At 47.6% G+C, this 12,854-nt stretch overlaps 1 protein-coding gene across 1 annotated transcript in view; it reads right to left on the reverse strand.

Annotated features, from left to right (window-relative positions):
* Nucleotides 1-12,854, reverse strand: part of LOC135831015 (uncharacterized) — a 36,919-nt gene that overhangs the window by 17,792 nt on the left and 6,273 nt on the right. The window contains exons 2-4 of the mRNA XM_065343255.1: nt 8,996-9,152; nt 7,598-7,672; nt 4,738-4,774 (exon numbers count right to left, since the gene is read on the reverse strand). Of these exons, the coding sequence (XP_065199327.1) occupies nt 4,738-4,774; nt 7,598-7,672; nt 8,996-9,079 (196 nt within the window). The 5' untranslated portion in view covers nt 9,080-9,152. The remainder of the gene's footprint in view (nt 1-4,737; nt 4,775-7,597; nt 7,673-8,995; nt 9,153-12,854) is intronic.

Here is a 12,854-nt window from a genome sequence, read left to right on the forward strand (position 1 = left end):
GAACAAAACACTCACACATGTACCATGATATGAACAAAACACTCACACACGTACCATGATATGAACAAAACACTCACACACCTACCATGATGTGCATGGATGTGCGTGCAAGCATGCGTACACACACACACACACACACACACACACACGTACCATGACCACCCCAAGGTGCAAGCAAAATCGGTCGCTAAAGCAGAAGCCGGTCCAATACATTCACGGCCCATCGGATTGTGTATGTACATGTACATGACTTGTACTCCCATGTACATAAATATACTTCAGTACTCATATTGAAAGGTGTGTGGAGCATAGAATACTCCCATGCAGGCAAAGCACCCATGAGCTCACACCTCGTTCAAGTGCATGCAGCGCACCCTGCACTTTCACTTGTCACCTCTTTGACTGCATGCACTTGCTTCTGACCGCACTTCAACGGCCTGTTGCAGCCAAGCCTGCCACCCAATATAGCACTTTGGGCTAGTTTTGGTCGCTGTATGCGGGTCAGATATCTGTATGCGGGTCAGATATCTGTATGCGGGTCAGATATCTGTATGCGGGTCAGATATCTGTATGCGGGTCAGATATCTGTATGCGGGTCAGATATCTGTATGCGGGTCAGATAATTATGACACTTGGTACAGTAACAGTTGGTCGCTGGTCGCGCAAGGCAGGTGATCCCTGTATCCGGTGCAGTTTCTGTGTAGAACTGTCCGTGAATGGAAAAGTGGTCGTTAAATACACCTCTTGACTGCGCTATATACTAGCATCAATGCAGTCAATTATTTGCACCTGGGCCAGCGCCCCGTCTTGTGCTAGCTTCTACTCAGTGCTGCCTTTGCTGCTGTTTCTGTTGCTGCTACTTGAAATGCAAGATTCCCAGTACCCCGTACAGTCATGTACTGCATATAATATCCTTTGAATTGACAACGCTAATTTGCACACCCCTGTAGTACCCAGTGCTATTGATGTTAGTTGCATTCTGACGAGTTTGTCTTTAGTGCTATAGTGCTATAGTGCTATAGTGCTATAGTGCTACGGTTGCAGATACACTCCCAACACTCACACTTGCTGTTCCGTTCTCTCACATGTCATGCATCATGCTGTCACATGTCATGCATCATGCTGTCACATGTCATGCATCATGCTCTCACATGTCATGCATCATGCTGTCACATGTCATGCATCATGCTCTCACATGTCATGCATCATGCTCTCACATGTCATGCATCATGCTCTCACATGTCATGCATCATGCTCTCACATGTCATGCATCATGCTCTCACATGTCATGCATCATGCTCTCACATGTCATGCATCATGCTGTTACACCTTTTAGGTCTGTACATAGGCTTGCGTTATGTTTACATGGACAGACGTTCATACTGGAGTTCAAGTAGCCTGAACTCGTACATTGGCGCAGTGAACAGGATCGTGGCCAGGCAGGATGGCAGCAGTCAAGGGTCGACCACCACGAGAACTTGTTGTGGACCCTTCTGCCAACATAGCAGCCAATTTCGACTTATGGCTAGAGGACCTCGAGGATTACCTCGATATTGCTAAGGTCGCTGACGCAGGGGAGAAGAAGCAACTGCTTCTAAACCCGGCAGGACTATCTCTTCGCCACATACTGAAGGGTCTCCAGGTCGCAGAACCCTCTGGTGACCAAGACGCGTACAAAGTCTTGAAGGCCGCTATTCAATCCTACTTTCGGCCTTCTGTCAACACTACGGCTGAGAGACATACATTCAGTAAGCTTATAGACAGCAGCAAGAAGAGTCGGTGACAACGTCCGTGGGACGGATACAGGAAAAGGTGAAGCTATGTGAGTTTGAGTCTACAAGCTTGGATACTCAGTAACTGCCGTCAATGGCCAGGTGCGGGATTAACTGATTGCCGCCGAACTGCACTCGAATGAAATATGCAAGCAGCTACTCGTGAAGCCTCGTCTTAAGCTGGCAGATAGTGCTGTCACAACAGCTGTGGCGTTTGAGTCGTCAATGGCAGACAGCATGCTTTTCGAAACACAACCATCTCACATCTGCAGACTGGACAAGGAGTCCCCAGCACAAATGGCCATGACATCCTACTTCCGGCAAGCAAAGGGCGAGAAAAAATCCGTGGTCGGCTGCCTTCCACACTCCCAACAACACTGAGTACGGACCTCGCATCAAAGGGAATGAAGCTGCAGACGGATGAAGCCATGATCTATCACATATCAGGGACCTGGCACAAGACAGAGTAGTGTGGCGGCGGCTATTCCGCACCCGAGCCTGAAGCGGAATGCCCGGATTTACCCAAATGGAACCTGACATAATGTATGAAGTGAACGGAATGGACAATCTGATATCTTTCTTCCATATCGTTGCCTCCTGGTTTTTTTTCTATCGACCACGCTGCTCGGTGCCCCTTCCTTCACTTTCTCTTGTCTTGACTGTCTTCTGGCTTGTTGAGCGGCCAGAACGAATGCTAGAGGCAGATGTGTATTATGTCGATTTGTTGATTGGTGTAGAACCACACCCTGATGCAAACGCGGAGAGGCAAATAATAATTATAACAGTAATAAGTGAGAGAGACTCCTCAATGCCTTCGGACTGTGCAGGGAGGAAACCTGGCTATTGTGCAACAGGAGGCTATCCAAGGTTCGGTTAAAATTCTAAGAACTGTCCTTAATACCGGTATGTAGATGGACATCTGCTGCGTTGTCATATTCAACAGCCAAGAGACTTGAGTAATGATATTGAAGATAATAATTACACAAATTTAGACTTTTCCCATTTGGGTCTTTCCCTCAAACTAGTCAAAATTATAATTAATATTCTTAATTTTAATTTTTGTGAACCACCAATCCTAACCCGGATTGAGACTGACAAAGATATTTCCTTTGTTATTCCCTTAGCACTCTGACGCTGGCCAGTTTAGGCTTTCGCACTTGGCTACAATTTGCATAGGCCATACCCGAGTCCTGGTGTCGGCTTTTGTCCCTTGTGCTACTTCAGAGCGGACTCTAGAGGTCTCAGTAATACCAAGAGTACATAACCCCAAGAGTGTGCAACTGCCTGCACAACCTCTATGCAGTGCTGCGACGGCAGAACTTCACATCACGTGACATAGTTCAAAAGGTTACACGGGCAAACAGTGCAAAGTGACCACAAGAGAGTTGTACCCAAAGCTGGGCTGCGTACAACCCTGTATCAATCATGCACAGAGTGCAAATAATGTGTACGGGTTCATCACGTGATGTGAAGTTCTGCCGTCGCAGACCCCATAGCTGGAGTTGCACACTCTTGGGGGTTATGTACTCTTGGTAATACACTGTTACCGATTCCGAATCCCAATGTCATAATAAACCCCCTAACAACTTCATTCGGCTCACCAAGTTTCGAGCTTTGACCGATCTCAACGTCCTTATCACTTGTAGAATGACTATCTCTGCAAATTCTTTATTATTGTTTTGACATCGGAGTTCAGATTGAGGTTCTTTCCTTTCTTCCTCTTCCTTCCCCTATTTCTTGTCCCTTTGGCTTTTAGGTTTGTATAGTTCTTCACTTTCTTTTGCTGTCCCACCCATGGAATTATCTTCCCGGTGGGACTGGCTCATCGCCTTCGACAGGAGTGAATAAAGGACATAATAACCATGCACGGGTCACTAGCCTACACTAGGGAGTGTCACAGCGGTGCATGCCGCAGCTCCAGTGGCCAGAATGGGCAAGAACAAACCAGTCTCCACAAAGTGCAAGTATCGTGGCGGATCACATCCGTGGGGTAAAGAAAACTGTCCGGCTGCACATGTTCGGTGCAAACGCTGTGCGCGAGTTGGCCATTATGCGTCAGTTTGCATTAAGAAGGAACATAAGGCAGACACAAGGGCTGTGCAGGAGGACGCTAGCAGTAGCGCGCAGGATGTGACAAAGAACGTCTTTGACTGTGCGCACACTGTCGACGACTCGTCCGGCTACTTCATGACAACCTTGCACGGGACTGCTGGATACTGGTGCTACCGGAACCATCCTGACAAGCGATGTTGCGCAACCAACGCAGCCCAACAGCAGAATTCTCCGAGCGTACAACTGTGGAGTTGTGGACACTCTTGGAATGGCCGATGTTACTATATCATCAGGTGAGCATAGTTTCTCATGCTCTTGCTTCATTGTGCCGAAAGGGTCTCGGCAAGTGCTGTTCGGACAAGAAAGAGCTGGATTTACTGACACAGCCCCAGGCAGTGGAAGCTCACGCTAATGTTATCGACACAAACCCAGTGGCCCTGTCAAGCTAAGCGCAGTACCAGTCACTCAGCCAGCACGCCACCCACCCTACAGTTTTAGGGATGAGATCGAGGCAGAGCAGCAGCGCCTGATCGAATCTGATATAATCGAACCAGAGGCATCAAGATGGGTTTCTCCAATTGTTCCCCGTCCGCAAGACGAATGGTAGTCTGCACCTTCGTAGATTACCGGCAATTGAACAAAAATTAATATAGTCCGTGAACGCCACACGCTTTTTTTTCTTCATATTAGCTACTTTCTTGATTTGTTAGTGCCAATAAAGGCAGCTTTTTGGAAGCGATGTAAAGAAACATTTATAGTAACCGCTAACAACATGATGAACTTCCTTCTTTTCTTCACATGACCAGCTGAGACATACTGTATTGACTCCACAATGCACATTGCATCATAGGCAGTAGGAAAAGGGATTGGTGCAGAGAAGGCAAAATTGCAAAGTGTTCATAGGCTGACTTACGGATATGAGCCAACGGATTCTGGTATTTTCTAACGGCCTTTGGGAAATCCAGTAGAGTGCGAGCAGCATAGTTCAGCCATAAATCAAAAACACAACACACAACACACTCACACATGCATGCTCGCACGCATGTGCCCAGAGGACAAGAAAGCAAGGACAAAGAGTCAGAATCAGCAATGTATGTTTGTATGTGAGAGGTTAGCTGACACACGTTTGCGTGGTGTGGGGAGGTCACAGCTTTCAAGAACTTGAATATAAAAATAGTTCAACATGACATACCTCTTGAACTGAGGCTGGATGGTGGATACGCTTTAGGATGGCAGGTGGTGATTGGTGCAGACTACAGACCTGGACTAATACAATGGTGATTGCCATGGGCTGCCTGGAACAGCACATTGTGATTGCCATGGGCTGCCTGGAACAGCACATGGTGATTGCCATGGGCTGCCTGGAACAGCACATGGTGATCGCCATGGGCTGCCTGGAATAGCACATGGTGATTGCCATGGGCTGCCTGGAACAGCACATGGTGATTGCCATGGGCTGCCTGGAATAGCACATGGTGATTGCCATGGGCTGCCCGGAACAGCATAATTATGGTGATTGCCATCAGCTGCCTGAAACAGCACATTGTGATTGCCATGGGCTGCCTGGAACAGCACATGGCGATTGCCATGGGCTGCCTGGAACAGCACATGGTGATTGCCATGGGCTGCTGCCTGGAACAGCACATGGAACAGCACATGGTGATTGCCATGGGCTGCCTGGAACAGCAAATGGTGATTGTCATGGGCTTCCAGGAACAGCACATGGTGATTCCCATGGGCTGCCTGGAACAGCGCATGGTGATTGCCATGGGCTGCCAGGAACAGCACATGGTGATTGCCATGAGCTGCCTGGAACAGCACATGGTGAGTGCCATGGGCTGCCCGGAACAGCACATGGTGATTGCCATGAGCTGCCTGGAACAGCACATGGTGAGTGCAGGGCCGTAGCAGGCGGTCCGGCAGGTGCCGGACCAATATTCGGCAAAAAAAAAAAAAAAAAAAAAAAAAAAAAAAAAAAAAAAAGGAGCTCACACATGTAAGCAGCTCAGGATGTCCACCCATGATATGTGCAATAAGTAGATGTAGTGAGGTATATAAGTAGAGGTAGTACATGGTAATAGCAAGAGGATAATTAATATTATACTTTGAACTCTAGTAGTACATATCATGTACATGTTGTAGCGAATACCATGTTTGTTTGTTTGTTTGTTTTTCAACAAGTTCTGTTTGGACGGACACAACATGCTGATGCCCTTTTTCCTTACTCATGCAGAACATCCTTCTTCCTTTTCTCGCCCTATGTCACTCTGCATGGTCACGATTACATGCATGTACATACACGTACATGATTGTACAATTATTATTATTATTTTGAAATGACCCAAAGGCAACGTGCCTATCGAGGGGTTCATTTGATTGAAAGAACAGTAGATGTAGATGTATGTACAAAGACAAGTAGGGATTGATGAGGAGAGAAATGGGGAAAATCAACTGCAAGGTGGCGGAATTCCGTTGATTGCATGAGCATGGTCAGCTGTAAATTTCCTGAGGGCAGCTTTGAACTTATAGAGCGAGGCTTCCGATGTTAGACTGGGGGGTAAACAGTTCCATAGAATAGCAGTTCGGAACATGAAGAGAGACTTAGACAATGATTTAAATTTGGGAAGAATGATTTTATTTGGTCGTCGCTCACTATTCGTAATCTTGAAATGGAAATCAGCAAGGTAATCACGATGATGGAAAACATATCTGTGAAAAGTAGTGAGACTGATGATTTGACGACGATAGGCTAGTGACTCTAGGGAGCATTTAGAATTTAAGACAGATTTGGAAGAAGTGTAATCAAATGCAATTTTTTTCTTTTTCAGTAGAGCTCTAGCAAACCTTGCCTGTAATTGATCAAGAGTGGTCATGGGTTTCTTATTAGATCCAAACGACCACACCGTACAGCTATATTCGATCACAGGTCTTACAAACCCTTTGTACAGTATGATCATTGCCGAAGGCGTAAGTTGCTGGGACATTATTGACAGTAGGTGCACTCGATATCTGAACTTCGAAGTTATTGAGGCGACATGTTTGCGGAAATCCAGGTTGTCGGTCAAGGTGATGCCAAGATGTTGCAGTTCAGAAACCACCGTTAATGGCTCATTGTATCATGAAATTTTGTACCTGTACATGTACCGGCATATGTCACGGCCGCTAGCACTACTAGGAGTGTGGGCTCGGGGGGGGGGGGGGGGGGGGGCATCGAGGTCGGATCTTGCCGGACCAACCAAAATGGGGCTGCTACGGGCCTGGAGTGCCATGGGCTGCCTGGAACAGCACATGGTGAGTGCCATGGGCTGCCTGGAACAGCACATGGTGATTGCCATGGGCTGCCTGGAACAGCACATGGTGATTGCCATGGGCTGCCTGGAACAGCACATGGCGATTGCCATGGGCTGCCTGGTACAGCATATGGTGATTGCCATGAGCTGCCTGGAACAGCACATGGTGATTGCCATGGGCTGCCTGGAACAGCACACGGGGAGTGCCATGGGCTGCCTGGAACAGCACATGGTGACTGCCATGGGCTGCCAGGAACAGCACATGGTGATTGCCTTGGGCTGCCTGGAACATCACACGGTGAGTGCCATGGGCTGCCCAGAACAGCACATGGTGATTGCCATGGGCTGCCCGGAACAGCACAGTCATGGTGATTGATACACAAACTAAGGCTGCATGTAGACTGTGCTATCGTCGGTCTTTCTAGCAAAACCTAAACTGATCTCTACTAGCTTTTTTTAAATATCTTAGAATTACTGACATACCGGGGAGTAGCCTGGTAAATCTTCGAGCGTTCCCACATCACATCCACTGGCATAGACCTCTCTGCTATCCGGCCCCTGCGGCACAAAACAAAACAAAAACAAAAAACATGAAATAGATACTAAAAAAATGTTCACCGACCATAATGGGCGAAGCACACTACGGCCAAAATGTGGCGGTGTACGTGGCGTTTTTGTCCGAAAAGCAATGACAACATGGAACGTAGTGGGAGAATCAAACGCCTGATACGAATACGTAGGCGACGTATCCAGACCCCCTGTACTGAGATTCGTTCTGCTGTTCCCGGGAGTAAATAGTTTGTGCCCAAAAAAGGCTGTACACTCTGACTGATCATTCATAACCCCTGCTGTAGCCAGCTTGATATTGAAGGGTGGCTGAGGCTTATTCTCTGCAGAGTTGCGCATACATGCGCTGCTCCATAGCAAAGTCACATTGAGTACGGCATGGAGAACAGCATGGGTTACAGCACGGGTTACAGCATGGGTTACAGCACGGGTTACAGCATGGGTTACCAGCAGCATGGCCAGGTAGGCCTATTGCCATTTTTACTCAGCTACCATTGTCGTCGATAGCGAGAGATAACCAGTGTAATACAGTCCGTATCGCCTATAAGGTTGGCGGCTATAGTAATATACCGGATATAGTGATCAATTTCTCAAATTCATTTTCATTTGCCATAACTAAGTATACACAGTTATCGCGTATAGTAATAATCGTCTATAGTAATATATCGCCTATAGTGATCAAATTCATATTTCAAAAGACTTTTATTACATTATTATTGCATCGGTTATAGTGATTGATGTAAAATCAAGTGATGGCAGAGGAGAACAGGGTGTTACTTCTTCGTGAATAACTTGTCCAGTGAGTGTTGTTTGGTGAGTTTAGCTCGTACAAGTTGCCAAAATATGCCTCCATCATGAGGAAATGCTGATTTTTGTGTGTCAGGAGCTACAGCCAGCTACATGACATTGTACATTGTATGTAGTGCGTATGTGCACGGCACGCTGAGTCGTTTGACACCCCCCTCGCATACATTGCATGCAGTATCGGTCATAGTGATATATCGTTTATAGTGATAAAATGCTCAAAATCAAACACCAACGCTATAGGCGATACTGACTGTACTCCACTGTCGAGCGTCTACATGTTCACACTGCACCCTGCATGAAGAAGACGGTTCTAGTACACTGTTCTGTGGCATTTTCGATTCTGAAAAGGGGGCAGATAGACTGCTTGAATGAAGGCGCATACATCGCCACACTATGTTGCTGGGCATGGTCACGACCCTGATAAGAATTTGAAGGAGGGTAGTACGCATACAGCAGCGCCACGACGCTATGTCGCCTTGGCCACAACCCCGATCAGACTGCACTTACGACCTTGCGAATATTCCTACTCTCCTGTGCCAGGCACTGTGCCGGAATGAAGGGCATAATGTCATCAAGCTGAGGCTCGTACATCGTGAATTCTTCCGGTGCGTTTTATCCACGTCTTAGTCTACTGTTGGCGTTGATGCTGATTCTGCCGCTGCCTGTGTTCAAACAACAAGTACACAACGGCATACAACCGATTCAACATAGAACCGCATTTTTTAGCCCAAATCGATCCGAATTGGATTTTAAATAGTCCAGCGATCATTTTTCCGTGAATGGACTGTAGTTGATGTTTCGTTGACGTTCTGTGTGCCTTGAAATGTTCACGTGTTGCCGTTTCTCCACTTGCACTTGCATACGTACTCGTATATGTGCACCTCAGTTTCTGGCCCCGCTCGTTCCTCATTCCTTCATTCTATTCAGCACATGCGATGGCTAACGAAACTTGCATGGCGACGCCAGTGCGCATTAATCTTATAGCATTATAGTGATAAGTAACATACCTATTCACTGCCTATCCAACACCTGTCACTGGTCAGTCTCCATGTCTCTTCGAAGTGTTGCTAGAACTAGTCGCATTATCAATTCAACTCGGATGGTGAGCCAATTAAATTATGGTGAAAAGAGAAGGACAAAGTGTTACGAGTTATGACTAACTGTTCACCAACGTAACCGGAGACTGAAAAAGATCTGGTTACGTTGGTGGACAGTTAGGGGCCGTTTACATGAGGAAAATAAGCATGGGCTTATTCGCCTCGGGCTCATTTTTCAACCGTTTACATGACGGTTGTACGGGACTGAGTTCAGGTGAGTGACTGCGAGTTCTGCATGCATTTTATTTTTCAAATCGCACATGAACGCAGTGATAAATGTTCGTGTCTGATGAAATTTGGATCAAGAAATGCCGGCTCAGGTTTCTACTGCCTTTCTAATTGTCACTTATTTTTCGAGAAGGTGAAGGATGGGCTAGGACCTTCCACTGGACAAAAGCCAGAAGAAAACATGCCAAGAAATAAATAAAAGAGACGCACTGTCCACGGCCAAGAAGGGCTTATAAGCGAGTTCGAAAAAATCGAAAAATACGGAAAAACTCGCTTATAAGCCCTTCTTGATCGTTTACATGACAAAATAAGCCCTGGGGGTTGGATAGGCTCGGGGGTCAAGGGTAGGGCTAGTTCAGCTCGGGGCGAGCTGAATAAGCCCGCCTAACCATGTAAACGCGCGCTCTAAAATGACTGGGTGACAGATCAAGGCGGGCTTATCGTAAGCCTAGGGTTGAATAAGCCCGGGCTTATTTTTCTCATGTTAAAGGGGAAGTTAAGGCAAAAATTAAAATTTCACCAGTTGTAGTCTTCGGGGTGCTGAGTCGAATGGTCTTGGTCCGAGAAAGCTGAGACGCTCCTGGGTGCCCAAATCACCTGGTCACCACGCCAGCAGGCGACAACTTTCACACCAAGGTTCAACTCGAGTTCAACTCGAGTGACAGGACTGCACCCAAAAAAGGTCAAACAGGCTAGTAAGTTGTACCCTGCAGGCACGGTGACCAGATGACTGGTGTACGCAGGAGCACGTGACCGCTTGTTCAACCATGTTCGATTGGGAATAAAGGAGGAACGCTGCATCGCAGCATTTTCGGACCAAAACCAGTCGACTCAGCGTCCAAAAGACTACAACATATGGGCCAATTGCAGTCATCCGTGCTTTTATAAGAACGAAATGGCGCTTTTAGTGACATTTTGCATACAAATCCCCATCTAGTAGGGCGCAGTCACCCAGTTTCGGTGGAAGTGCGCGAGTTCGATTGGGATTCAAGTAGGAAGGGAGCGTCTCAGCTTTCTCGGACCAAGACCATTCGACTCAGCACCCCGAAGACTACAACTGGTGAAATTTTGATTTTTGCCTTAACTTCCCCTTTAGCGGCCCCTGAGTCATAACTCGTAACATTTTGTCCTCCTTTTTCACCATAATTATCAATTCAAATATTTATTACGGTGCTCCTGCCCACACATGAGGCTGTCCGCCCACATGCATCCGAGTAAGTGATTGTTCCACTGGTATCCAGGGGTACATCACATGCATCCCACTCTCCTCGGCAAATGCGTACAAGAAGATGCTTATAGAGAGCACAGAGCACCTAATCAAACGCATGCGTTGGAAGGCGCTATTCTATCTCAACGGCCAGAGCGCCCAGCAGAACGATCATCCCACTACCACCTGCAAAGAAACATACGGGCTCAAGCCAAGGATATGTCCTGCACGGCCTAAAAAAAGTGGAAGTGAATTTGTGGAAGAATTTACAGACCATTATTGAGTGGTTCCGCGGCCTGTCAAACAAGCAAGACCTCTCTTTTCATCTCGTTCGACGTTATCGAGTTCTATCCCTCCATCTCAGAAACGATCTTGCATGCGGCAATAGAATTCGCTAAACAGCGTGTGCCCATCACCCAGCAAGACGAGGACATAATCTTGCATTCGCGGAAATCTCTCCTATTTGGAATGGACAAGACCTGGGTGAAAACGGATTGCGACGGATATTTCGACGTTACCATGGGAACCTTTGACGGCACGGAAACTTGTGAACTCGTAGGAATGCATGTTCTAGGCAAGCTCGCCCCCATCTGCACCAGCCAACGAATTGGCCTTCACTGGGACGATGGATTGGCGGTTCTCAGAAATGCTACCGGCGTCGAGGCTGAGAGAACCAAAAAGAGAATAACAGAAGCCTTCACTGACATTGGCCTATGGATTACCATCACCTTGGCTTCCTCAATGTGTCATTTGATCTGAGCACAGGTAAACACCAACCTTACCGCAAGCCCAACGGCAAACCAGTATACGTCCATACTCAATCAAACCACCCGCGCACGGTCATCCGAAACTTGCTGGTGTCGATATCAAAGAGGCTGTCGGACATCTCCAGCGATGCGGAAACTTTCTCCAGAGCCGCACCACTCTATATTATACGACACCCTAAGATGGAGCGGATATGTGGAGCATGTCGAGTACATCAAAAACAGACCAAAGATAAACAGGAAACGGAGAATTACTTGGTTCAACCCACCATACAGCGTAAATGTCGCCACAGACATTGCTGGCCGGTTCTTAACAATTGTCAGCAAGCACTTCCCAAAGACCTTGCCACTTTCAAAGATTTTCAGCCGAAACGCCTTGAAAACCAGCTACCGCGCCATGCCGAACATGAAGTCCATCATCACCGGGATTCACCGCACATAACAGAATTATCAAACAAGCTTGTGCCACACAGCCAACGGCCACCCTGGCGGAACAAGACAGCGCCCACCCTGGCGGAACAAGACAGCGCCCACCCTGGCGGAACAAGACAGCGCCACCCCTGTAGACACCGCGCTTGTTACCACCTCCAATTGAGCAAACCCAGCTTCTGCAATGCCACATGAAGCAGCGGGAACGGAAGGATGTGCACCAACTGACGCCACCGCCGGAGTCAATGCTCCACAGACGAACTCATTTACACGGCGGAAGTTCACATGGTCTCCAACAGCGCCCCACCCAAAATCTACAGTGGGCTGTCCGAGAACACATTCAAGCAGCGCCTAAACAACCACAGCACCTCATTCCGTCACAAAAAGTACGAGAAAAGCACACCATGCCGAACATGAAGTCCATCATCACCGGGATTCACCGCACATAACAGAATTATCAAACAAGCTTGTGCCACACAGCCAACGGCCACCCTGGCGGAACAAGACAGCGCCACCCCTGTAGACACCGCGCTTGTTACCACCTCCAATTGAGCAAACCCAGCTTCTGCAATGCCACATGAAGCAGCGGGAACGGAAGGATGTGCACCAACTGACGCCACCGCCGGAGTCAATGCTCCACA

Source organism: Sycon ciliatum, chromosome 1 (genome assembly GCF_964019385.1).
Source record: "Sycon ciliatum chromosome 1, ocSycCili1.1, whole genome shotgun sequence".
Lineage (NCBI taxonomy): Eukaryota > Metazoa > Porifera > Calcarea > Leucosolenida > Sycettidae > Sycon > Sycon ciliatum.